This window comes from Rhea pennata, chromosome 1, assembly GCF_028389875.1.
Source record: "Rhea pennata isolate bPtePen1 chromosome 1, bPtePen1.pri, whole genome shotgun sequence".
Lineage (NCBI taxonomy): Eukaryota > Metazoa > Chordata > Aves > Rheiformes > Rheidae > Rhea > Rhea pennata.
The window spans coordinates 147,211,895-147,239,252 of NC_084663.1; the positions used below are offsets into that span (position 1 = coordinate 147,211,895).

Sequence of the window (27,358 nt, forward strand, 5' to 3'; positions counted from 1 at the left end):
TCAGTATAATTGATCTGACATTGATAGGGGTCTATGTGCATAAAATAATGCGTAGGTAGCCAGCAGATAGCGGTATCCTTTGGAAATTTGACTGTTTTTAAAGCCTAAGTTTCTTGTTCTAAAATACCAGCTAATTACACAGAATAAATTGCTTGTAATCTTGAAAATGTGCAAATCTAATCCGTTCTGGATTGCAGGCATTATTACGAATATTTTTCTTGACCTTTTCCACAGAGTTTATAGATAAACGCAGACATACAGGTAAACTCTAATTTTGAAACTTCTAACACTGTAAGGAAAAAAAGGGTATAATATGGTCACCTACATGAATTGATGTCTACAACATATGGTGTCTAAAGCATAATGTTTCAGAATACGTCTTGGACAACTGCACTGCTCTAGCTGTGATTATTTATTCCACAAGCCTCACACTTGAACTCACAACTTCTTTGTGCAATAGAACAAAAATGCCAGCATATAAATGTGTCAGGAGATGCAAACTTGTTCATTAAACCAGAAGAAAGGAGAATACACTGGGCAATTTTTCAACATAAAATGTGATAATTAAAAAATAAATCCTATTAAAGGCAAAAATAACACATGGCATTAAACTGCAACTAGTTGTATGGCTCAGTGGTAAATAAGGAAATGCTTACCTATTTTCATTCATATTGCAGTGATTTGCTGTTGTGGTGCTATGAGCAGAAGCAGCTAATCGTGAAGAACTCTCTCGTTCTAAATGAGTCTTCTTGATGTCTCTGTACTCTTCCTCATTCTCACACTGAATGAAGAGAAAAATGATAATCCTGTAGGTTTTGGGTTTACTATAGAACCAAGAACATTTTGATAACTCAGGGGCTGAGATTTTCTGGTATTTTGGTATTAACAATGACGCTTTCTTCGAGGATATACCTAACAGGTATTATAGAAGACTGGCCCATGTTCTGAAAAATGAAAATCTAAGGAGCCAGTCTGTAAACACAGGAGTACGATATAAAATTTGAATTGTTTCAGCCACTTCCCCACTTCCACTTTAGGACATTATTCCCTTATATTGCCTTCTTTGCCCATCTCCTGTGCAATTTTCTCTTGCCTGATCCTTGGCCTCACAACTCTTCAGTTTCTCCCTCTCTTTTCCTGGCACCGGAGACTTTGCCTATGCCATATTGCATAAATCCAACAGGCCAGCAACTGGCCCTGAGGCCAGCCAGCGTGGCACAGCTCACATTCACCTGGCTCAACTCTTCCCTCCTTCAAACCAGTGTTCATATTTAGACTGCCTCTTGGAAATGGGCCCTGCTCTGTGAGGTGCTGAGCCATGGCCAGATATCATCTGGAAAAGCAGAAGTTGGCCCAGGTAAAGACCACGCATGCTAACAATTTAGCAAGATGGATGATTGTAGGCTGCTGCTTGGAACTCTCTACCCTGGCCCTATCTGGCTTAGTAGTATGAACATAGCCCATGTTTCCTGCCCTTATTTGATTTCATGTGAAATTCCTTATGTTGTCTCCGTCTCCCAGTGGCCCTGCTTTCCCAGCCTCCCACATCCATTTCCACTACTAACTGTTATCCAGTTTCCAGTACTGACTGATTTTTACTTGTGATATGTTGATTCTGCTGTATTTCTTGCTTTGCTGCATGGCAACAACATTTCCTGTGTTACACGCTGCCACTGTGGCTGCTGCTACGGGGTTAATGTTGCAGCTCACACTCTGCAGGGGTGAAGATCATCCCATACCTTGATGCTCAACCATCATTTTCTGTCTCTACTTTGCTTGTCTTCTTGAGGTCATGACAGGGATGGAAGTGATAACGACCTCTTTTAATTTTAGTTATGCCTGAGATTCCTTTCTTATTAGTCTTACTCTTAAAAATCTTTTGGGAAGGGGTGCCGTATATTCTGAGTCTGCCTAGTAACTGTCACAGTGAAGGTCTTATTCCAGGTTGTGGGGCAATTTGATACTCTAGCAATGTCTTGTATTTATTTTATTGCTAACAACAGCACATCAACAACAGCAGTGGTTCAAGACAGACGAATACAAGTAGTTCGTGCCAGAGAAAGTAAAATTAAGTCATTGTTAGAATGACTGTATTTATTTGGCTGTTCTTCCATATCCTCTTGTTGTCTTCTGGGTGTACAGCCTGCCAATATCACGCTAGCATTTCCAAAGGCACGAAGGTAAATCTTTTGTTTTGGCCACTCTCTGAGCCTTCTTGCCCTGTTCCCCATCATTTTGTATTATGGAATTACTTCTGTGCTAAAGAAAATGCAGACAAATGCATTTCAAAGCTTAGCAGGCTTTCCTGTTATGGCTCTACCAGCGGCCAGAAGAGGGCTACTACATTTCAGATACTAAAAAAAGGGCTGAAAAATGGAAAAAGAGAGAAAAAAAGACCCCTTTGGATAGCTGGTCCCAAGGACCGGACAGATCAGCCTGCGCAGTAGCTCCAAAGGCAACAGACGATTGCAGAGTAAAATTGTCCAGAAACTGGGCAGGTGGCAGTTCCAGTTCGGAGAGACTTCTGGGGTCAGATTGGTACCAACAGCCCAGCAACCTGGCGCAGCTGGACAGCTGCGGCCTTGGGGCGGAAGAGGGCCCTCGGCGGGGGGAAAGCTGCCACCCTGGCTGCGGGCACCACAGCGAGGGAAGCGAAGGCGGCCGGCAGCGTCATCGCCTCCTCGCAAGGCGTCGCGGCCACGCGCCGGCTGGAGAGGGGGGGGCGCGGGCAGCATCCCCGCTCGCTGCTCGCCCCGCCGCAGCCGCCCCCGCCCCCGGCCCCGCGGCTCACCTTGCGTTTCCTTCTAGATTTCGGTAAACCCTTCTCTGCGGGGGGGTCAGCGCTACTAGTCTGCTGAAGGCTGGCCGCCTCGTTTGCTCCGGCGCTCATTGCCAGCGGCTCTTCGGGCAAGCGCTCTGGAATCCTGGACAAAAGAGTCAAATCAATTTTGACCCACAGCGACTTTACCTCATCACTGTCTTTCAGAGGAGACAGGAGCTCATTCCTACCGAAAGGAACCAGGGTGTAAAACTGTTCCTCCAGCTCCTTTGCTATTTCACTACTAGTCCTGGCATTAATGGAGCCAAAGGCACTGCAGCCGCCGTGGGGCTTGGGGGCGGCGCTGCCCCCTGAGTCCTTGGCCCGCGGCTCGGCCCCGGCCGCCGCGGCCGGCGCTTTGGGCAGCGGGCGCTCCTCCCGCTCCGACTCGGAGCCCGAGTCAGAGGAAGACGACGAAGATGAAGACTCGGTCTCGATGAACTCCTTGGACTTGGGCGCCGTTTTGCTCGGCCCCCGGGTCCGCCTCTTCTCGCCGGCCGTGGACGAGCGGGGCTCGCGGCGGTGCCCCGCTCTGCCGGCGCCGGGCCGGGCCCGCGGCGGGTCGCCGGCGGCGTGCTCGGGAAAGCCGTGGCTCCCGGCGGGCGCCTCGGCCGCGCGGCACGGCGCGCCGTCCCCGGCGGAGGTCCTCTCGGCCCGGCGCGGCGCTTTCTTGCTGGCCGCCCGCCTCGGGAGCCCGCCGTCGGCGGCCGGGGGCGACTTCTGCCTGCCGCCCTTGCTGCCCGGCGCTTTGCTGGCGGTCCGCGGCCGCGGGCCGTCCCCGTTGCCGGCGGCGGCAGTGGCGGCGGGGACCCGGCTGTCGCCGCCGCAGGGCTCGGCTGCGCCGACGGCCGGGGTCTTCTCGCAGTCCTGCCGCTCCGGCTTCACGCGGCCGTAGTAGGGATGGCTCTCCAGGGCTGGGCCGTCATGGTGGGTCAGGATGGGCGCCTTGTGCGGGGCGACTTTGTTCAGCCACTTGTCCAGCTGCCACTTGTTGGACGAGGGTGGCGTGGGCTGGAAGGGAAGCAAAGCAGGGAGCGCTTAGTGCCAGCCCCGTCCCAGCTCTCTGCGGCTCCCCCGGAGATGTCCGAAGGTGGGGGTCCGCTCCAGCATGGGGTCCCGCCGCTCCCCCCGAGCAAAGGGGCCAGCCAGGCCCCAGGGAAGGGCGGGAAGGGTCCCCAGAGGCCACCACAACCATGGTCACCACCACCATGGCCACCACCACCATCATGGCCACCACGGGGGACTGCCAGCCCCGAGCCCCCTCCTTGCCCTCCGCTCCCCACAGAGGCATCGGCCCAGGGCACCGAGCGCGCCCAGGGGAGCGAGGGGGTGTGGGGGCAAGCGGCTGGGGTGGCGACGTTTTGTTCATTTTGGAGTCGGGAAAGGGGACACAGCTTGGGCAATTCACGATTTCCAAGGGTGGCTGGGGCTGCGCAGTTGGCGTCAGCTTTACTGGGCCATACTTCCAAGTCTCCAAAGGGAATAAAACACTGTGGTGTTAGAAAAGGGGGAGAAACAGCAAAGGGTACAGCTGACGCTAAGGAGTGGTGGCGAGTAAGAAAGCAAGGCTGTATATATTTTGTGTACTGTATCGCTGCATTAAATAAAACAATTATGAAGCATGAAAGAAGCAGCAGTGAGGAGAGGGAGGGAGAACCAGGCGTTCATATCATCTTACTGCAGCTGATGTTATAATCCTGTAAGATCACAAAAATGTTTGGTGTGTGCTGGTGTTGTCAAGTACTCATTTTGTGAAGTATTTCATGGCTGTTAGTTTTCCTCTTCTTTCCTGTCACAACATGATCAAGTTTTAAGAGACCGTCTAAAATACAATGGCATTTGGACAATGCGGGAGAGGGATAATTATGATTTCAAATGTAACCACAGCTCAACAATGTTATCTCAGAACAATGCACAAGTGTTTTCTAGTGCTTCTTGCAATCAGTTATTTGAATGTAACAAAACAAAGAGGAGAGGCAAAAAAAAAAAAAAAAAAAAAAAGACATGATGGAGTAGATGGCCAGCCGTATCCTAAACCTGCAGAAGCCAATGTGAAAAAATCTCCTGTTTACCTTGACTGGACCAAAAGTAATTGCTGAGTAATCAGAATGCATGTTGTGAGTCTGACCTAAAACCATCGTTGCTCTATGCTCTGCTTGGAAAGAAGTTGGCTCAAGAGAAAATATCTACACTCCAACTTCAGGTATTTAAAGAAGGTGCCTGAAGCCTACACAGGGTTTCTGCATAGCTAAATGTGGCTCCAAAAACTGCCCACCGAGGGCTCTGTTCACTCTACAGGGAGCAAAAGTTCCTAAAATAAGCAAAAAAGATAGATGTTGCAATTCAAGTCATACACATATTCCCTCTTTCTAAAGTGTCTAATTTACTCATTAGTCAGCTAGCCAATACCTACTGGAAGTCTGCTGAATTGCACTAAGTTTATTTTTTCTCAGGCATACTCTGTAATATCTTACATGATGAATTTCATTCCTTAGCTGTAAATCTGGAAGACAGGCGGGCAGCCTTTCTGTTGGCTGAACACATATTTTTAAAACTCTTAACTCTTTATGTAAAATAAACAGCAGTTCCTAACTGCTGTAGAGCATAGGGACAGATTTAGTTTGGTGCCATACATTATGTATATATGAAGCTTACTAGATATATAATAAAAAGTTCAGTATACACAGATCTCTGCAGTCTTCAGTGGGCATATTTCACAGAAGAACCTATAGCAGCAGCACATGGAAAAAAAAATAAAAAAGCTCTGTCTGTAAGTATAGGTCAGACAGAAGGTTCAGAAGGACCAGAAAGGATCAGAAAAACTTTCAGCATTTCTCTTACATCCCATTTGGTCTCTTTACGTATCTTGTTGTTCTCTAAAACAATGATCTGTAAAATAGGAATTTCAGGGGATAATAGTAAACAGCAGAAAACTGTGATTAACTGCTACAGTGTCATTAACTTGGCAGTATGGTACTTTCCTACAGTGAAATATCAGCTATTTTGGTGGAATAAGTACACTCCCAAACTGTAAGCCAACGATGACAACTAAAAAAAGGTGTCAGCAGTGTTGAAGCTTTACTAATTTTGTCAGGAGTCTTAGGACGCTCACTATTTTTTCTGAAAACCTCCGTTTTGGGGATTATGGGCTTAGGTACCTATCTTGAGTTTATTTAAAGAAAAATTCCAGTCCATGTGGCTAAAAAAAGTGTTGGAAAAAATACTTCAGGATGTGTCTTCTTAAAGCAAAAAGCTCACAGCCAATAAAGTAAATCAAAAGAATCAAAATTTTAACAATCAGAATTTTTGAACTTGTCTTTTTATTTTGGTGGCCTGATACAGTTTTGGAATATCTTAGATTGTTAGCATACATCAGTGATGCCAATTTACTTTGGGAAGTATTTTGTTCAATTGATTGCTCTAACTGAAAAGTATTGTACTTTGAAATCCCTTACAAAAGCAAGGTACCTTGCAAGGGAACATAATCATGACAGCCAACAGAGAGGAGCAGACCTCATTAAAAATCCCTTGAAAGCATTTGCCAATCCATTTTACATGCCTACTTGCAATTATTTGCGTGAGGAAAAGGAAATCCCTATTTCTCTAGTCCACGCCATCCCCCAAAGCAGATCACATACCATTCTTCAGAGGAAAAGTTGGCTTGCCTCAAGTGAGAAACTTTCAGCAGCATGTAAGGATGGAAAGATGTTGAGATGCAGCATGATCAGGAAGCAGAAAGGTCTCTATCCCTTAGCTTTTGTGTCAAAGAAATATGCTGCCCTCCAGAGCTTATTAAAAAAAAAAAAAAAAAAACTTGGCAGATTTTTTTTTTTTTTGTGTTAAAACTGGTGGTGTCCATACAGACACAACAGAAACAACCGGTCTGTAGTGAAGCTGACTTGCAATGAAAACATGAGTTTGCCATGAAAAGCCAAACCAGGCACCTCTATCAGAGCAAGGCTGGTTCCAGGGACCAAGGCATCACAGACTTACACATGAGCCAGGCTTCATCTGAGAAACAGAAGGATGAGATATATTTCCTTAAAAACTGTGGGTGGATTGATCTGTACAATGTAGACAACTATTTTTGAGCTAGTTGATGAGTTTCTTCTACTGTCAATGGACTCCTCTTCTAGGCTGTGATTCACTTCATCTTGACATATATGTCTGAAACAGGCCAAATGAGCTGGGCGCTAGAAATGTCTGCTCCTCTCTACTGACTGTAAAAGGGAGGCTGAGGTGATGAGCAGCTGTAGGTATCTGCAGTACAGGTGTCCAAATTTAGATGAGGTGACTCCCACAAAGAGCATCTATATATCTTAGATCTTTTCAAAGCTACAAGTACCACCAGAGGCACCAGTGGCAGGGGTCCAAAAGAAACCTTCTTCAAAACATATTATCCAGAAAAGCTTGCTGGGCTGAGAGGCTATTTAACAGTGGTGGGTTCACTACAGTTCTTATTACAAAGAGGGACTTCAGATACAGTTAATTCCATGGTGAATATGAAGCATGATACCACTTTCATCAAGGGATTAAATAGGCTATAATACTGTGCATGTACTTAACCTGCTATGGGGTAGGAATGAGCCATCACTGCAGCACACTTAATCCACTGTAAATCCACACACTTGTTTCTCCTTATGACAATTTGCTTGTGTAGCCTTACTAACAAAAATTTAGTTCAGGGTAATCCTCATACAAACATGGTGCTTTTTAATTGTATTTAAGTCATAGATTATTATTATTACTTTATTGCTACTACTATCAGTGTTGTTACTACCACTTTATCAAACTAGAACTGGGACTCGCATGTGTTAGGTATGGTGAACACACACTGTAAGAGGTGGCTCCTGCCACAGAGAGTTTTCTGTAAGGGAGAGATTTTTGTAGTCTTTGTCCTGGAATGGTAAACGTGGGACAACTAGAGCCCATGAATGTTATTAGCAAAGGTAAAGACAGTGTCCACAGTTGGTCTAGTGGCAAAATTCCCTTTTCTTCAGGGAGTATCAGTCAGGAAATCCAATCAAGACTTTCACAGAGATGAGTGGAAGCAATTTTCTTTGGAAAACAAGACAGAGGATACATAACCCCCTGAACACTAAAACTACAACTCTTCTTTACCCCCCCCCCAAATTAAGTCCATTACTGAAAAAGATTGGTGAGGTGACAGGAGCATGCTCACCATCTGGTTAGTCTGCTAGATACACCTACACTTCTTATTTACTAAGCTAAAAAGAAAAGAGTCTATGCCACACAATGCCTGAGGGAACAGCAGGAATTTATAGGCAATGGCTCCTCAGCCATCCGTACCAACGTCCAGGCAGTTGGAGCACTTGATGCACAGTGCTGTGATAGCAGGTTGCTCTCTGCTGATGAAAGAAAAAGGTGGGAAAGAGCACTACCATACAAATCACTTAAGCTTGACCTGGTCAGTCACAACCCGGAGGCTTGAGGCCAAACAATATATCCTAGCATGGACAAAAGATGCATGTGAAAAAGGAAAATGCTTTAATGGTTGTTGGTAATGGTGGTCACTGCAGCGGAGGTTGTAAAGGGCACTGCATCTGGTGTGTGTGAATGGTGGTGCCCAACAGCCTGGTTACTGAAAGGAGCTGTGCTGAAACAGCCACTGATGCTCTGTCCCATGCAACGGCTTCTCTGCTTCCCTCTTGCCAGTTCCTCCCTCTAGCCTTTCCTGCAAGTGGGAGTTTACTGCCTGTTTAGCCAAGCTCAGCCTTTTTAAAGATCTGCATGATAATTCAATGCAACAAAGAATGAGCAAGCCAAATTCTTAGCTTACGAAATTGAGCTCTTTCTATGGACTTGAGACCTAAGTTTTTTTTTCCTACTGTCTCAAATAATTGGAAGGACAAGACGTCACTATTTTCCAGAGTGCTCATTTATGACGTTAGTGAAGGTCATGCAAAAAGTTCATGACCTCAGGAAAGAAACAGGAAATAGTAGTCTCAGTCCCTTGCTCATAATTTCACGTTTGGCAGGTCACAAAACTGTAACTACTCACATTACTGTCTGAGGCACCCTAATTTGTCCACATCACTGAAACCAGTATGAATGTTGCCTCCTGTTTTAGCTCAGCCGTTATTCTTAGTTTACTGCAGACATAAAGTGTAGACAGCTGAGCTAGTCACTTCAGGCTCTCAATAGTCAATGGAACGAAACAGATACTTTTAGGGTGCAATTAATCTAATCTATTTTCTACGTATGTTTTGCAACGAGCTACTTTCACACTCCAGGCAACAGCATTTAGAACCTGAAAACAACTCAAAGATCTCAAAATGAGATGAGGAAAACATACAGAGGAAATGAAACAGCAATCCCAATTCTATATAACTTCAAATGTAGAAGATACGTTGTCCTAGAAATAAAAATCTTTGAGTATGTTTATGTGGTATTTCAGATTGTGGGAGTTCCTCCCAACTTGGAAATATGTATTTCCTTCCTAGCTTCGTATCTACGTTTATCAATATCTGCTTATGCAATGGCAAAGATGCATTTGATGCAAAGATGCCTTCTTCTATCTTATCCAATAGATGAAGTTCATCTTAAAACTATAACTGGGACTGAGTCCACTAAATAAATTTAGGTGAACAAGGATTCCTTCTAAAGAACTTCTAAGAACTTGTCTCTCTCCACTTACTAGGTAAGAACATGGCCTATACTTTAGGAAGATGGCTTCACTGTGTGTCTGAAATGCAAGTTAAAGCACTGATGCAAGGCAGGCAGGACTTCCATCCAGAGGCCTCACATAAACACATTTTCAACTGGTGCCACCAGCTGCATGTTGGGCCAGGGAAAGTGATGGCTCCTGGGAAAAGCACAGATGACTTACTTGCCTGGGACACCTCAACCTTATCCAGATGAACCTTATGGCCTCTCTCATACTCCATCAAGGAATGAGCTACGATAACCACTGCAGCCATCATTTTTTTGAGTCTTTATAGTTTCAGAATGTCCTAGAAGGCAACCCACACAAATATAATGCAAGGAGACAAGCAATCTGTTGGAGCAGTGCAGCTGTTTCGTGACCGTAGTATTAGTAGTAGATCTCTCTGATCTCGAGAGGATATATATTCATATATACATATATACATACATACATATATATATATATATATATATATACATACATACATATACATATATATATAAAAATACTTATCAGGAGACATTTCCTCCATGTTTCCATGACTTTCAGTCCCTCTCAGAACACCCTTTCTGTCTGACTCAATGATATCCATGACCTGCCTCAGTTAATTCACTTCCCCCATTTCCTGAGGAATTGCCACTCTCACTTGCAAGGAGCACAGGTGATCTGTATAAACACACTTTTACTTTGGTAAACACTTCTCTCTTCCTAGGTATGATGCTTCTTCCTCTTTTATCTCATATTTTCTTTTCCCTCATGAGCTTCTTATTTCCTGCTCTTTCCTCTCTTAGTCCCTTCCTTTCCATCCTATACAGAGTGAGAGCGAAATATCTGCAGTAAGTCCAGTGGGGAACAAGACAGAGAGAGAACAAAGTCCTAAAGGGTAGAATGAGAACTCACAGAATGGGAAATAAGAAATGGGACTGTATAGAGAGGGGATCAAGGAAGGAAAGACTAAAGGAAAGAAAAAATGAGGGGAAAGAAAGGAGAGAACTGGAGAGATTTATGAAAGGGGTGAAAGTGAGAGGAAAATTAATTGGAAATAGATCTGAAAATAATGTGTGGAAAGAGAGAAAGGAAGATGTGTGTTAAATAAGGAAAAAAAGTGACAAAATCCAAGAGAAATATACAAAGGACATTTCTGTGAGTGCTGTATTTTGCCTGATAGAAAACTTGGCCCCAAATACTGGGCAAAATACAAGAAAAGGCTTGCTGGTATTAAGTATAATTTTTCAGGGTCAGAGAATAGGTGAGACATGGCTGTCAGAGGAGAAAGTCCTATGACTGGATGCTTTATGAAAAACAGGCAAATCTACTGACTGTATTTCATGTGTGTTTACAAGCTTGCTGCCAGTTTTGAATATTTTTACATTCATTAATGTGTGTGATGTGGCTGTGGAGTTCATGGTTTTGTACTTAAGGTGTGTATTGACCAAAATACATAAAAATATCAAGCCTGATGCTTTTTTTAAAAAAAAAACATAGTAGAGAAAGCAGCCTTACAGTGTCTGTTGAGTGCTCCATAGAGGTGAAAGCAGGAGGTGGCACAGCATTGGTAGATAAGTTGTAATACAGCTAGTGCTTGTCCATGTATGGAAATTTTCAGTATTAGCTTTGTGGATGACAAGTTTAGGCCTAATATTTTGCACCATAAGTAATTTGTTTTAGTCCATTTTGGAGGTGGATTAAACTAAATCACACAAAGGCAGCAGCACCAGAGAATGATTCACCTGGGGAGTAAGGGGAGGGAGGTGTGTGAATGAAAAACAACTGTTTTACTTTAAAAATCCACCCCCAAACTGATTTTAGAATAGCTTCCCTGTGTAGACAAGCCTTTAGTTCCCTTGCAATGCTGGGAGCCCACATTAGGACTTACGCACTCAGCAAACCATCATTATGGAGGCCAAGTTGCACAAAACTTCAAGCAAGCTGTGAGCCTTGCAAGGAGCTCCACACATCTCAAATGTGAGGAAAATATCACAGGGTTATTTCTTTCTTTATTTTTGTATCAAATTTCTTAATCTGACCCAGGGTCCCCTATCACATGCATCTCAGACTGTGCCAGGAGGAGGATCCTTGGTCCTTTCTTCTTCCATTTTTTTGTGCATCTCCCCCAGCCTCCTTGTGTTGGCTTGGCAGGAGAAAAGGCCTGAGTGGGTGTAATAACGGTTTGCCACCCGAAGTCATAAAAAGCCAATGTCCTTACCTCTGGGCTGGAATAATTCGAGGGCTTGCTGCCGTCACTCTCACTGGAGCTGCTTTCGCTCTCCGAATCAGACTCGGAGCTGGTCTCGGATTCACTGGAACTGCTGCTGCTCGACCCCTTGCTGGAGAGTCCTGTGGCTCGGGAATTGGCCTGCGGCACAACCAGGCTGCTGGTCCCATGCACAGCCCACCGACGAGGAGGGAGGGAAAAGAAGAAAACAACATCATAAAGCAAACCATAAAGACGACGGTGTTTCAGCGAGCGTACCTGTCTAAATGCCTGTAAACATGTCTTTGCTGCTAAAGCATGGTGAAGTGAGCTGAACATTACATTGTTTTAATTGCAGGGAAAAGATTCAGAGTTAGCTGCATATTTATATAAATCTCCAGCCTTTGCCATCTCTGTGAGGAAGGATAAGGTTTTCACTGCAACTTGCCTCTTTTCTCATTCAATAGACATTTTAGGATACATTAAAAATATCTAACACGGTAAAAAAAAACAGAGCAGAGAAGGCAGTCTTATAGTGCCTAATGAACACTCTACACAGAGGTGAAAGCAGGAGATGGGAAAGGTGAATAGTTAAGAAACTGAAATGAACTCCACACTACCAGCCATTTACAAGTTGTAATAGTAATAGTGATAATAATAACAATAATAATGCATTCTCTCTAGAGCTTCCTACTCCTATCTTTTGTTCTCTACAATTCTTTACCTCTCCATAAACAGATTAAGCCAAGATAATGTGGTTACCTGTATGCACCATCTTGACATTGACAACTGCAAGAACTAACACCGTGATCCTGCAAAAGTTCCTAAGAGCTCAGTTTTTTTTTTCTTTGCACATCAGCAGGGCAATGATGTCAGCAGAGCTGCTTGCCTTCTAAAAGTTATGTTTGCATGCAAGTGTTTGTAGTATCAGGCCTGACAACAGCAGAAATGTGTATTTTCCAGAAGTAGTTGACGAGGCATATTAAAATATCACAGTCATAAACACTTGGGTATGAAATGTCCTATTAAGTCATCCAGCTTATTCCCCAGGCAATGAAAGATTGTTCCCGATAGCCGGGTGCTTTTCCTGGTGGGTTTTCCAATTTGATTTTAAATGACTTGAATGTAGCTTTCACTTTTACCCCTGGGAAGCTTTTTTGCAAACGAACCCAAATTCCACTGTCAGAAATTTCTCCCCTCATTCAACTTGAGGTTGCCCTTTCTAAATTTACTGTTGCTACTTATTATTTCATCCTATTACTAATAGTTACTATGATAAATTATCCTCCTCCCTTTTGCCTTCACGTATCTGCAGACTGTTTTCCTGCCCTACTTCAATCATCTCTCAGACAAGGCCTTACATATTTACTTCTTCTGATCTTTCTTCGTAAGTCATTATCTCCAGGGATATGGGATCATTTTTATGGCTCTTTTCTGAACTCATTCCAATTTGTCTATATCTCTCTGATAACAGGATGCCCAAAATGGAGTGCTGCATTATAGATGGGTTCGGACTAGAGCCCTACAATGAGGGGCTATTACCTCCCTGCTCTCTCATGCGTTGCTTCTGTAAACATATACCAGAGCTGTGATGGACTATATAGTCCATTAACACTCCTACATCTCTTTCAACATTGCGTTCTCCAGAATTCCTCCACTGAATAGCTACATTTTTGATTATTTGCTTCCAGAAAGATTATTATTTTTTTTCCCCACACCAGATCTCATTTTCTTCTTTGCTGCACATGCTTCTAGCTCCTTGTGATTTATTTCTCTGCCTTCGGAGGTGTCTGCAGCAACTCCTAATTTAGTATCAAATGCAAACTTAATTAAATGGTTATTCACTGCCTTTTCCAGATCATTAATGAGACTGTTAAATAAACCCAGCATGAAACACACCGGTACCCTAATAACAATCTTCCCAATTCCGTTCACCAATGTTTATCATTACCCTTGTTTATGCTCTGTCAGTCCAATATTGTAGCTAACGCAATGTGATTTTGGAGATGCATTTTGTGAGAAATAATATCTGATACTTATTTACAGGTATGTTGCACCTAATGAATTGTCTTTACCTCGGAGTGGTGTATCTCATTTTGAAAAACTGGTATGTAGTGCCTAACACAAGCCACTTGCAACAGGCACTTTATGGAGCTTTGAAAAGAGGCCAGGCCACCAGAGATGAGGTTATAACTCTGTGACTCTCCCTGGCCGCACAGTCCCTGGCCCTATCCCTGCCTCTCCTAACATATGTCAACGCTTCCCCAACGGACCGCCTGTCTCGTACAAGCTATTTTAGCCCATCTCCAGCCGAACCGCCTTTTGCTCATAGCTACCCCCCTCCCTACTTCTGGCCCCCTCCTTCTGCTAGGACAGGGCACAGCTGCTCATAGTTTCTCCTGGGCAATCCTACCCCGGCCAGCAAGCTCTCTGCACCCTCTGAGGCACGACGGGGCCAGCTCGTACAGAAAACCCCACCTGTGGGCTCACCTTAATAATTAAAAGCGAGTAAAATAAATAGGAGAGGGAGAAGCCGATGTCTACTTATATTTAACCTGGAATTCCCCTCTAAGAGCCTCTCGTCACCCTCAGGCAGTAGAGAGAGGCCACGGTAAAAGCTCACGCCCCGGCGGGACGGCTCAGCGCTGCGTGCGTGGGGGCAGACGTGCCTGCGTGCACTCTCCTTGGGAGGCAGCGGGTCTGCTGCCATGCACAGGCGTTAATGTACCGCTTACAACACACACCTTCAAAAACTCGCCTTTTGCTATTTGTACTGTTATTCGTGATGTCTCTTTGTTTAGCTGCGTAAGTGGTAAAGATAAGATTTTCAGGCAGGCACATGTGTAACCGCATTAGGACACATACGTGCTTGAAATGCTATCAGTTTATAAGCTTAGGAAAATTTTCCTTCTCAGAGAAGGAAAATTGGTGTTTTGCATGCTACTTCGGGACAGTGCAGTTTTCCATTTGTCCAGCTTCCAGTAAACTCCAAATATAAGTTGCTCACTTGCACTAACAGATTATAGTCAATCCCTTGCTAGTAAAATAGTAAGAGCTAAATAGGGGCCATTGTAGGCAGGTTTTCTGCATTTGATTTAACGCCTTTTCTGATGCTATAGCTTAGGGAACTGCTTTTGACAGTGTCCAACTCTGATGTATTGTCAGTCCTCTCCCCAACAGCATTGTGACTGTTGTCTGAAAAGTTCTTCCACATCACAAAACATCTGCACATTTATGTCCTGCCCCTAGTGATTGTGGTTTTAATTTTCAAAATATCATTTTCACTTGGCATTGACTGAAGTATTCAGAATTGCTATATGGGGGACGAGGGTGAAAAAAAAAATCCCACAGTAATATTTCTTTCCTGTTGTGACATGAAATGTTTTTCTAAGCTGCTGAATAGAAATTGTTACTACAACCATAGATATAAAATATAACTGTTGGACTCTTCACAAACATCTGGAAATCTATGTTTGCTGCTCTAATGGTAGCCAATATACTACAAAAAATTTAACAACATTACAATATTTTCTCATTTATGATGGTACTATTGAAGTCTCGAGTCCCTCCTACCTTTTCCATTTTTAAATATAGTGTTCTTTTATAAGCATCCTCACTGTATTATGTTGATCAGGGCAAAACCATCTACATATTTCTTCATGCTTTCTTGTAAAAAATAACCATTATTTTAAATTGATGACTTCTATTTTGGACTGTTCTTTCTGAAGTATGTAAGCAAGATCATGCAGTCAAAATAAAACACCTATTTGCATTTTGATGACTATGGCACACAACATTCATGCATATTTTCCTACTGGCTTATGCCCCAGAATTAATTACTACATCTTAGAAATGATATTTTTATTTTAAGCAATTAAACAACAATTTGGGTAAGAACCACTCTTCTTTAAAGCCCTTGATCAGACCATGCACTCTCTGCCTTAAGAGAGAGAGAGTGAATAAACTCCTCATAAAGGTACCAGCAGCTCAGTAAGGCACTTCGTAATGAAAACAAAATCTGAATTTTCTGACCAGATGTAATCCCATCATCCTAGCTAAAGCAGGACCTGCACACCTGAACACCACGCAAATCTCCAATGGCCTATTTGCTGCACTGCTTAATGGACTAGGCACCCTCCTCTGCTAAACTGCTAGATACCCTGTAGCCTAAGTATTTTTCAGAGGTGCAGGCTTAGAAACACCTTGGCTGGGGGAGAATAATACTGCTTCCCTGCTCAAACTTATTTGTGATCCAGGTTAAGAGAGAGAGTCCCCTCACTCCCTGGAGGAGCCTGAAAAGTTAGCTGCAGTGGAGCTGATTATTAGCTCCGCCAGACTGCGTGGTCGCAGTCAGCCTTTGAGCAGCACCAGGCTGGTTTAAACAGCTCTCCAGGGAGGCCCAGGCATCTGCTGTTCACCCAGTAGAGAGAGATTCCCAAATCAGGTTGCCACAGCCGCGCTCAGGAGACCTCTTCAATAGAAGCATGCTGGATCTGGGTCCTACTTCATGCTCCGTATTAAGCTGCAGCTTACAGCTACGCTACTTTCCTTGATAATAAATCACAACATCCAGCAATGGGCACATGAAATTCCTAGGTAGCTAAACACAGCTTGCAGTAATTCAGTCTCAATATTTCAGAGGCAGACACCATGGATGTCTAATCAAGGTATAAGAAAAAAAATGCAGTTTGTTACCAAACTATAAGTATTTGGTAACAATATTAATTCGATTCAAAGGGGAAAATCCATCTCAGCATGAAGAATCTGTTATCCCAATTCTCCATAGTCTTACAGCGTAAGGGCATCTTATATCCACTTTACGCAGATAAAAACGATTACCAAAAATGAAAAGCAAGGAGGAATCAGGCCTTGAAGAAAAGACTGTGCCAAGAAAACATAACAGAGTGACCCTCTGAATACTTTTCTGGCAACAAGAGAGAAGACTATGAAATGTTCACACTTCATACTTTTGACTCCAGTCAGCCTGTGTAATTCACTTTGCAACAGTTGTATCCTGATCCTTGTTATCAAAAAGCTCAGGAACACTATCAAACTCTCTCTGGTGCATTTGCTTCCATGTCTGGAGATAGGAAAACATTTAGCCAGTGTCATCTGCTTAGCTGTGATCATCTAACTGTTTTTCCTGTAAAACCTCACCCGACAGTAACACCCACCAAGTGTTGTACCACTACCAAGTGGTACACCCAGTAGGAAAGAAGAATACAACAGTTAGTATGAAGAGCTGACTTGAATAAACAAATGACACTGTTAAGGGTCACATTGTCAACAGCGAGACGTAAGAATGGGGAAGGTAACTTCTATTTGTAGATACCACAAACGTAGGAAAAAATCCTAAGGAAGGCTGTATGAATGCGTGAAGTATTTCAAAGGCCAAGAAAAATCTGTCATTGTCTTAAGAGATGTTTAAAGATCAAGGGAAGTAGGCCAACTGCAGGAAAACAATACTCTGAAACAGACGGCCAGTCCCTTGGCTGGTATAAACTGTCATAGCTCCATTGACTTCAATTAAGCCACTCTGGTTTAAATCAAACGATAAATCTGACCAAGACTCTGCAATGATATTTCAAACTCAGTGATGAAAACATATTCCACAGTTTGAAGGAACTCTTTTGGCAGAATCCTTTATTTTTATTCCAGATGAAAGTATTTGAAATACCATTTCCTTCTTCCCTTGAAACCAACCTAAAACCCAGCTAAGGTCTTTTGTGGCAAATGCTTTATGCCTTTGTTGTCAGAAGCGAATTCCACATAGTACATCCTCAAAGTACAAATTGAGAACAATGTGCCAAAATCCACATAATTATCTCTACTGCCTGGTATTGAAGATATTGCAAGTCTTGCATACACAAAGTTGGGAATTCCTGTGCTGATAATTGTGAATGAATCACAGAGGCAATGGAAATGCCCACTTCTTGCTACTGCCTGTGTGTCTTTTTCAAACTCCATTTCAGCAAAGACGTCTGAAGCACGCTTACCACTGGTGTCTATCCCAGACTTGCAGATCAGCCCACCCAATGTTGTGACATAACATACAGGCATAGTTTTCTGAGGCAACCGTACAATGCCAAGAAACAGTACCATAAGGATATCCTACCAGAATGAAAATGGATTCCATCCATTTGTTCTGGAAATTATGGTCAAAGTGATGCTTGGAAAAGGGAGATGATACCAAAAAACCCTAAAATACTCATCCACTGGAGAACTGCCAGTTGTCCCCAGGTTTTAACAAAGGAAGACTGGTTCTGTACTTAACACACAAATGTAAGCATAAGGAGCCCCTGTTCTAGTTTTAGCTCTGCCATGTGCTGTCTGAATGATCATCTCAGATGACCCTTTTGGGCCTCTGATTCCCTCATCTGATCACCATCCTAGTCGTAAATAGGAATGGTGGCACTTGTCCACCTTCAGTGTGTTAGGAGACATCCTTCGTTACAGTGTAGAAAGAACTTGAAAATCCTTGGTCAGAACACCATGCAGAAGTGACCCAAATTTATCTTTTTGTACCTTTACTAACTGAGAGCATGAAACCAATTAACTGTTCGAGTTCTTCACAGTTATCCATTGTGAAAACCTATTGTTTGCTAAAAGAAAAAAGGCAGCTAGCCTTGCCATGGCCTTCTGTTTGGTCCTGAGCGCAAAAAAAAAAAAAAAAAAAAAAAAAAAAAAAAAAAAAATAATTTGGACACTTCCCCTTCTTCAGGTAAACATTTTCCCAGAAGTCTGTTAGTATCTTTAGGAAACAGAGAAATGTTTTCATACCTCATTCTTATAATGGATGAGGTATGAAATGGGAGTCATGATGAGTGAGAATCCTAGAGGTTGTTTTACTTGTCACAATATATAATGCTTCTGTGAAAGTACTGCATTACCTTAGCTGTACCACCTTTGCCCAGCACAGCTAATAAAGCACAGCTGCCAAGAATAAAGTTCATAGACCCCACCTATATTTTAACACTGTCCTTGGGAGTTGCTTAAATAGTTTGTGCTGACAAGACTGCAAGTATTATCTGATAATGCAAACCTAAGGTAAATCAGGTCTCTTCGGAGAGTCAGGTGTACACAGTGTGATTGTAGCTTAATTGCTAGAATAGTCACCAAAGAAAAACAAACTGATATGAGGAGCTGTTCAGAAAAACAAACTATGAAGCTCAAAAAAAAAAAAAGAAAAAGAAAAAGAAAAGAAAATCAAGAAAATTCAGTCTGACCTGTCTAGGGGTGTCTGTCTAAGACCTGATTGTTATGGGAAGCAGGACAGATCACAGCTTCCACCTTGAAAGAATTGGTAAAAAAGAGAGAATACTGAAAAAAAGACTTTTTTTTTTTTTTTTTTTTTTTTTTTAAAAAAAAGAAAGCCTATAATAAAATAGTACATAGCAATTAATAGCAACATTGTTGTATAAATAGCTCTATCAGAATGAGCGTGTGCCTGGGTATCTGAGATGAAAGGGTCCTATAGACCTGGAGCAGCATTAACGTGGGGATGAAGTGATTAGTCAGCAGGCTGACAGCTGTGCGAGGAGGCTGGTGCCAGATTCCAATGTATGCTTTCCACTGCTGCCAAGTGTTTGCTTGTCGCTCCAGATAAATGGAGCATCAGCAGTGTTTTATTTGACCTGCTCACAAGAAAAATAAAGCAACTCTGACTTCCTCGGTGTGTTTGTCATTGACCTTGCATCAGCTGAATATGAGCAGTGAGATCCCCTGGTCCAGGAAAGTTAACTCTTTAGTAGAAGGGCCTCTAAGAGTCTTTTCTCACTGGTAGATTAGCTAGTCTCCTAATGTCCCTGAATATAGTGACTTAAAAAGTGCCAGGCACAGTCTATGTGCCCGATGCTGCTCTTGGAACATGCCCTGGGACCAATGGCCTGAAGAATGATGAAATTTTGAGCATAGTCTATAAACAGCTGCCCTCCTGTCCCCAGTGTGAAATCTGGGAGCCATTTTCACTGGGAGTTTTCTGAGGGGGAAAGAAATAAGTGGTATATGGAAGAAACTGTGGAGAAGATTCAGTCAGGCAAGACTGTGCTCTTGATCTCCCCCAGCGAACAGCAGATTGATGGTTCTTGCGTGCTTCTCTTTCCCAGAAGTTGTGTTTTTCTCCCTTTATCAGTTTGGTGATGTACATAGTTAGGAACTTCCTATTTGAGATCATGCCTGTTATCTGGCTGAGGCCTGTTTTTATTGCTGGTTGGAAATTAAGCCCAGTGTCTTTGAATTGTACATCTGAAAGGGAATGTAGGACACACCTTTTGTATCTTTAATGCTCTTTATGTGAGGGTTCTTCTTCATGATGGCTAAGGTGCTACAGAGTTACAACCATACTCCAGAAGCAGCATCACTCAAAGGATTCTTCTCCAAAAAGCAGATGAGAAAGGATGCCCTGGCTGAGATCAGGTTTGTTGCTCCCCTCTTGTATTGCAGAAATGGTCAAATATACTGAACTGAAAAGACATGCTGAAGGGACTCCATTCAACAACCACTGTAGTTTTTCTTTTCATTTCACTTTCTTTTTTTTCCCTTTTCTTTCTGAAGGCAAGGGAGAAAGAGTGGAGATGGTAAGCAAATCAATTAATCTCCTAGAATATTTCAAATATATTTTTTTCATATTAGAATCTAGCTCTCAAGTCAGATTTTTTTCATTCCAAAAGGTCCAGGAAAGGACTGAGAAAATGAGATTTTGGAAGAAGGAAAAAGGACTCATTTGCGCACAGCAGGTACATGGTACTAGTGGCTGACAATCTCAGCCAGTACTTTTCCATATCTGATAGTACTGAGGCTTTTGATGTCTTTCTGGCACTCATTGATTGCTTGTAATAACTACCTGTTATTTTCCACTTTTTCCTCTTCCTTAATTCTCTCTCTTCTCTCCTCACTTTGAGGAAGTTCCTTTCCTGCCAGCGTGAGGAGTTGCTGCACATGCAATTGCCAACTGTCCCCAGACAGCCTGAGTGCATTTGTCCGTGTGAGATCAGGTTACCTAAGTCCACTGAAGAAGGTAGGTACACTTGGAGATGAGATCCATTCTGCTTCCTGTGATGAGGGTAAAAGATATGCCTGCATTCCACTGGCTTGCCTGATTAGCCAGAGATGGAACAGGAGATGGTTCAGTTGTCAGAAAGTCTCATCAGAGTGGGCTAATGTAAAAATAAAAATGTCACGAGGCTCCACACAAATTCTTTTTCATCATGGGGAAGCACTTGAGACACTAAATCCTACCACCTGAAAAAAGGACTTCTGAACTAATGGCCTTAAAGAGAGAGGGAGTGCTCCACAGGAGTACCTTTTTCATAAAATCTTGATGTGTCACATACCAGGGTAGGAGGCCCTAGTACTTCAGATAAACAAAAAAATAGAGAATTACATTGCAGTCAGTGAAAACAGGAAGAAAGGCCCTGATCTGATGAGAGATGAATGGAAATATAGAGTGTAAAGAGTGACAAGTACTAAGAATTGTTTGTAAGTCAGCTGGCAGATGGCCCCTGAAGACTTCAGCCAAGCCAATTTGCTGACTTTGTGAACAAATAAGGACTCTTTTATCTGGGACATTATCTACTGTGCAAAGCTTGAAAAAAATGACTAAAAAAGTATGTAGCTGAGTTAAATCAAGGTGGATTTAGATCCTTTTGGTCAGATCTTGAAATAACCGGCCAATAGAGTATAGAACGGTGAGTCTGTATGAACAATATTTTTATGCTCTTAACTTACGAGAGGGCCTAACTACTGCCTAACTAAAGCACCCAAAAATGCTCTCTGGAGATACCTACCTCTTTTGATTGACTAAAGGGAATCTAGGATCATAATGGTGGCTGAAGCAATATGCCTGGCATGCCCCACGCCATCCACAGTGAGCAGGATGGGAAACAAGGGAGGTGTCATTCAATCTCCTCTCCATAGCCATAGGGTTCAGTTCATTCTCTCCACTTGTTCTAAAGATTGGGAGTGGAATGCAGCATGAAGATCTCCAGTGTTTGGTTGGGACTAATCTTGTCCGGGTGTAGGGAAAACGATGAGATGACTTCAGATTTCTGTGGTAATAAGTATACAGCTTAGGTTGCTAAGGGGCCTATATTCTGTGCTTATAGGGTCAAATGAAGAGGAAAATGGGCAGAAGAGGGTATAAAATAGATAGATCTCAGATTAGTCATAGCAAGGAGCAGTGCAAAATGTTTACTGGAATATGTAGAGTGACATTAACTGTATTTCTACCATCTTCCAGATGTCTCATCAGGAGAAATTTATACCATTTCTCTGGAAATTTACAAGGATATTGTCTTGCTTTTCTCATTTATTTCCTAAAGTATGAGTACAGATGTACTTCTATCCAAGGAAAAGGCAACTTTTGCTTTTGGGTGACAGTTTCATCAAGCCACAGAAGACGACCACTGCACTACAGTCCAGGAAGTTCCTTTCCCTCCCTGGCCTCTCATCAACTTATTTTAAAGATACTGTTAACTCATGCCATGGCTGCCCACATAAACAGTTGGCTTTTTATAATTTTCAGACACAACTGCACCCCCCTTCAGCATGACAGTCTTCTTCCTGATTCAACAAGGCCTTGGATATGGTTCTGTGTTGCAAGATACCTCACTAAGCTCTGAAAGTCCAAATACAGATGAACTTGTGCAGATAAAATTACTCACTACTATAATGGCTGTCCAAATGGGTGCAATAAATTTCAACGTGAGACAAACTCTCTCAGGTTTTACTGACTCTTAATGTTGCTGCTGCCAGCTTCAGTGTTACTCTTTGACTCAAGCCATATTCTGTTGCCTCCCAAAGGTCTTTTTGGCCCGTAAGCTCTAATCAATATGCTGTCTTGAGAAGGAGCTTGTTTTAAGTGGGTTTGCTCACCATAAAGAACCTTATAAAGAAAATCTAACTTCTACTGCTTGTCAGTATATATCACTTTCTATGCAGAGCAGCATTTAGATAGTCTGTTAGTTGAATCCAAGTGCTCTCTTTTATACGCTTCAAGAAATGACAAATGCCTGGAAAAGTACATAGCTGTTCTACAGAAGACATTAGGCAGGCTCAGGAGTGGCAAGCAGAACAGCTAATAAAGCCCAGAATTGTAGCAGAGAGGATGTTAAAAGCTAATTAGTTTGAGATTATTTGAATACTTGTAAGAGGTTCTTCTATTCTCCATTCTGATGTAAGTACAGCCTGTTTTCTAGCAACATGCAAAACTATTTTAATATGCTTTTAGAAAGATTTGTCTAAGATATTCTGTTTACCTATTATCTACATAATAGTTCAAAATAAAGGATATTTAAAACAAATTTTCAGCTCTTGAATATTTGCCTGTAGTGTAGCATTAGGTTTTCAGTGTTCTGAGCCACTGGGAAAAAATCTTCTCCCAGACTGACCGGGCTCAGATTTGTGACCCCATGTTCTGGCTTACTAGCCCCTCACTTTACAGCTTGGGCTAGAGTACTCAGAAGTGCTCATAAAGTGCAGGAATGTTCTGCTTAGTGAGGGTATCAGGATCTGACCCACTCTGCATCACAGTGTGCAGATGCCTGATGCAACATTTTAAGCAGAGTAGCTCCTACTAATAACCTTTTGCTGTGCCTTCCTCAATCATAGTGTTTAAAGGTGGCCCATGATAAATAACAGTGATTAACAATGACTAAGTATGATAATCACAAATATACTAAATCTATGTTAAGAAACAATTATGCAAATTGCCTTTATATTTCAAAGGAAAAATTAGATGTGAATTGAATCCTTTTGTTAGATGTCATCCATAGAAAGCAAAGTTGAAGCTTGTTTATGCACATATGGATGACTAGGGGAGGCAGAAATAAATTACAAAGCAAATATAATTTTATTTGCTTTATTAATCTAGAATGCAGTACTGATGTGTCTGGACTCAGTGGCTCCCCAGCTGCACTCTCCTCCAGGATGTTATCAATCCTTTATTCCTACAAAATGTGCTACCAACTAGCAGGAAAAACACTAGAACTGTATGACATTTTAATAAAAAAAAATCAGTCTTACACCATGCTGCGTTCCAATGTAGTTATTCCTATATCGCCCAATATATCTTTCAGTCCATATCTCATATGTTTTGCTGTTCTTTAACTACCATGCATCTTTTTTAGATTTCTTATATTACAATATCACTAAGGCATGCATAGATGTCTTTGCCTATTCTTCAATGTGGCTTTTGTTCTCCCAGCCTCTCCCAGGGAGGCAGAAAGGAAATACATACATGATAGAGGGCAAAGGGCTCGAGAACAAGTGGAAATATTGCTTATCAGTGCTGCTTCTCCCTCCCTGTGCCCACAAGCTGCTGTTGTCCTCCTCCCCTCTTTCCCTGCAGGCTAATGGGCCCCTTTTGGCTCTCTGGTGTTTGTATTACGGTGTCTTGAGCAGACTTCTCTGTCCCCCGCCTAACTGAGGTCTTGCATGCTCTAGGATGTGCTGCATGAAATGGTGGGCATGGAATTTCTTTTAGCAGCATGATCCAGCAGGGAGACAGTTAAAGGTGTGCAAGTCAACATGTGTTGCAGCTAGGAGCTGAGTGCCCAGCTGTGAGGATATACATTCAGTATTTCTTTAAAACTGTGTGCACCAGGACACTTGTCTGCAGCCGGGAAAGGGGGCCAGTGGAAGATTTGGCACAGGCGCTTTGCAGAGAAGATGATAGAGACAGATAGGTTTCCAGGAGAATATGGTTTTCTGTAGTTGCTACAGCAAGAAGGTAGTAACTCTTTGGGATTTTTTACCATCTCTCCACGACTCTAACCCCTGCTAGACAAGCCACAGTTTGGAAAGAAAGATCAGGTGCTGGGTCTTTGCCATTAGCTTAGACACTAGGGGAAAGGGCTAGATGACTCTGTTGATAACTAGCTTGAAGACCCCAGCAGGTCTTCAGACAAATTTTACTGATTGTAGAAGTCATTTAAAGTGCTAATTCCTCAGGGGAAAATAATAATAATAAAAAACCTTCAAAAGAATGAAACAAAGCAGGAATCTCAGATTCCTGAGAGCTTTCTGTTTGCATTTTGTGCATGACACCGAAAGGTAATACTCTAAGAGTGAAGCTCCCAAATAATACAACCTCAGTGTTTTCTCAGAGAAGGAGGAAACACTTTCTGATGGTCTTAGATTGCAACAGGGAAAACTGTTGATGGGCTTTGTGTAGGCCAATGGTATCCTGGGCTGCAGGGCACCCTGTAGCCTGTAGCTTTAGCGAGGTGGTTGTTCCCATTTGTTCAGCCCTGGTCAGGTCACATCTGGAGTATTGTTGCCTAGTTCTGGCCTCTCCAGTTAGAGCAGATCCAGCAAAGGGCCACAAAGAGATTAAGGTACTGGAGCACCTCTCATAGGTACAACCTCATGAGGAAAGGCTGGGAGAGCTGGGACTGTTCAGCCTGGCGCAGAGAAGGCTCAGGGGGAATCTGATCAATATGTGTAAACACTTGATTGATGGGAGTAAAGAAGATGGAGCCAGACTAGTTGCAGTGGTGCCTAGTGACAGGAAAGTGGTGATGGGCACAAACTGAAATACAGGAAATTCCATTTATACATAAGAAAAATCTTTTTTATTGTGAGAGTGGTTGAACACTGGAACAGGTTGTCCAGAGAAGTTTTGGAGTCTCTGTCCTTGGAGATATTCAAAACCTGATTGGTCACAGCCCTGGGTAATCTACTTTAGCTGATCCTACTTTAAGCAAGGGGTTGGATGAGATGACCTCAAGAGGTCCCTTCCAGCCTCATTTCTGCAAATCTGTGGGACTAGCTCAGGTATCACAAACTCTGGTGCTTTGGCAACACAAAGCTCAGCATGGGGTATGAAATATATGGGCAGCAAATTGTTGGTGAGCTCCAGCTGGCCATGTCTCTCCCCGTTTTTTTTAAAGCTCATTGAGGTGGATATGTAACGTCATTGCCCCAACTTGACTGAAGTGCAGGCTTGGCTTCAGGCAGCAGTTGTATTGTTTGGTGAAACCACGTGCCAGCTGCACATTGCACTTTGGCAGCTTTACCCACTGCTCCATATTTAGTAGGCTACTTATGCTTCCTAGAGTAAAAGGGACTCTGGGAGTGTTATGAAATTCATTTGCTCCATTTGGTGTATTTTACTGTTTCTGAAGGTGGTCAGCAATGTTTGAGGCAGCCCATACAGTCATGCTTTATCCGTTTAATTGCACTCTACAGTACCTCTCTCCTTCTACAAACCCTTGCTTTTAAGAGACTATTTTACATTTTTTTGGAGACTCTCAAGTATAGCAGTCTAGCATCACTGCCCAGAGCAGCTGCTGACAATGTCAATGCACTGAGAGCTGCAAAATCCTCCCTTTCTGAAAGCAAGAGTAGAAAAGATTGTCATGAAATAATGGACTAATGTGGCCATTCTATCTATGCTACTCATAAATTAGATTTTGAACCTGGCAATTGCAGGGTAATTAGGAGGAGAGTAGCTTTCCTGTAGGAACACATATTTCCTATTCTGCCTGCCTCAGACACTCCAGTTTAATTTTTCCTTTGTTCACTCAGCTCAGAGAACTGCAATTACCAAAGGTGATAGCCCGGTGGCAATTTTAGAATCATGAAGAGACTTGGCACAGAAATGAGGGGAAAAAAAAGGATAGGTATCACTAGTAATTAAAATAATTTTGAATTAGAGAGACTATTTCAATAATTGCTTTTGTACTATAGTCATAACTACATAACCTATCCTTATGAATTACTAATCCAGTGAAATAACACTACTATGCAGAGGGAGCTTGAAAAGATGGCTTCACTAAACATGCAACCTCATGAATGAGAGACAGTAGCATCTGAATGGACATTTCTTAATGGTAGGTGAAGCCATGCAACAAATCACTAGTAGCCATATGATTTTTAAACCCTCCTTCCCCCTTTGGCCCTGTCAGCGAGGCACAGGAAACAGAGCAGGAATTCCCATCTCGGGTGGCCAGAAGAGGGTTTCACATTATTAAAATAGATGATTTCCTTCATCTAAAAGCCTCAAAGGAGCATAAATTACAAATAACATCAAAGCAAGTGAAACGTTTTAGAGCAGACTGTCAAAGAGACTGCTGGGGTTTCCGTGGTCGATTTCCATTTTTGAGGAGTCTCAGCAATTTACTTTCTTTCTCAAAACAATTCCATATGTCTGTGGATTATTTAAGATTGTTTTGACTTTTGTTGTCATGGGTTTTAAAGAAACAATATTACAATTATTTAACATAGGGAAATAAAGTTAGACAGACAGTGCCTGCAGTTACAAATTACTTGGATGATCTCATGGACAAAAAATTTGCAAACTTATTCTGTGCTCTCCAGGGTAAGACAGTGTGATTCTAGATAAGATGAAAAGCAGCATAACTAACTGGAAGTAAGCATAGAGCTGATGCTGTACAAACACAGCAACTAATTATTCAGGTTGCCATAACCAATTTTATAGGATGAAATACAATGGAAAGTGTGACACAAGGCTAAAGGCTGTGAGATACATTGGCTTTGATTTGAAGTAGACCTGTGAAAACTTTGCTTAATTATTGATAAATTCATCTGATAAAAATCACAGAGGCCATCTGTAGTTTTAGATTAAGAGTCATTAGTGCAAGCTGTGAATGGATTCATATTAGCTCCCTAAGTTAGGGTAAAGAAGAGACTATTACTAGGGAAGGCATGGAGAGAGTAA

The 27,358-nt window shown here is 42.5% G+C and overlaps 1 protein-coding gene across 1 annotated transcript in view; it reads right to left on the reverse strand.

The window, feature by feature from the left end:
* The window catches only part of AFF3 (ALF transcription elongation factor 3), a 274,813-nt gene that overhangs the window by 31,381 nt on the left and 216,074 nt on the right, over positions 1–27,358 (reverse strand). The window contains exons 10-12 of the mRNA XM_062578442.1: positions 11,692–11,860; positions 2,792–3,829; positions 657–781 (exon numbers count right to left, since the gene is read on the reverse strand). Coding sequence (XP_062434426.1) covers positions 657–781; positions 2,792–3,829; positions 11,692–11,860 — 1,332 coding nt within the window. The remainder of the gene's footprint in view (positions 1–656; positions 782–2,791; positions 3,830–11,691; positions 11,861–27,358) is intronic.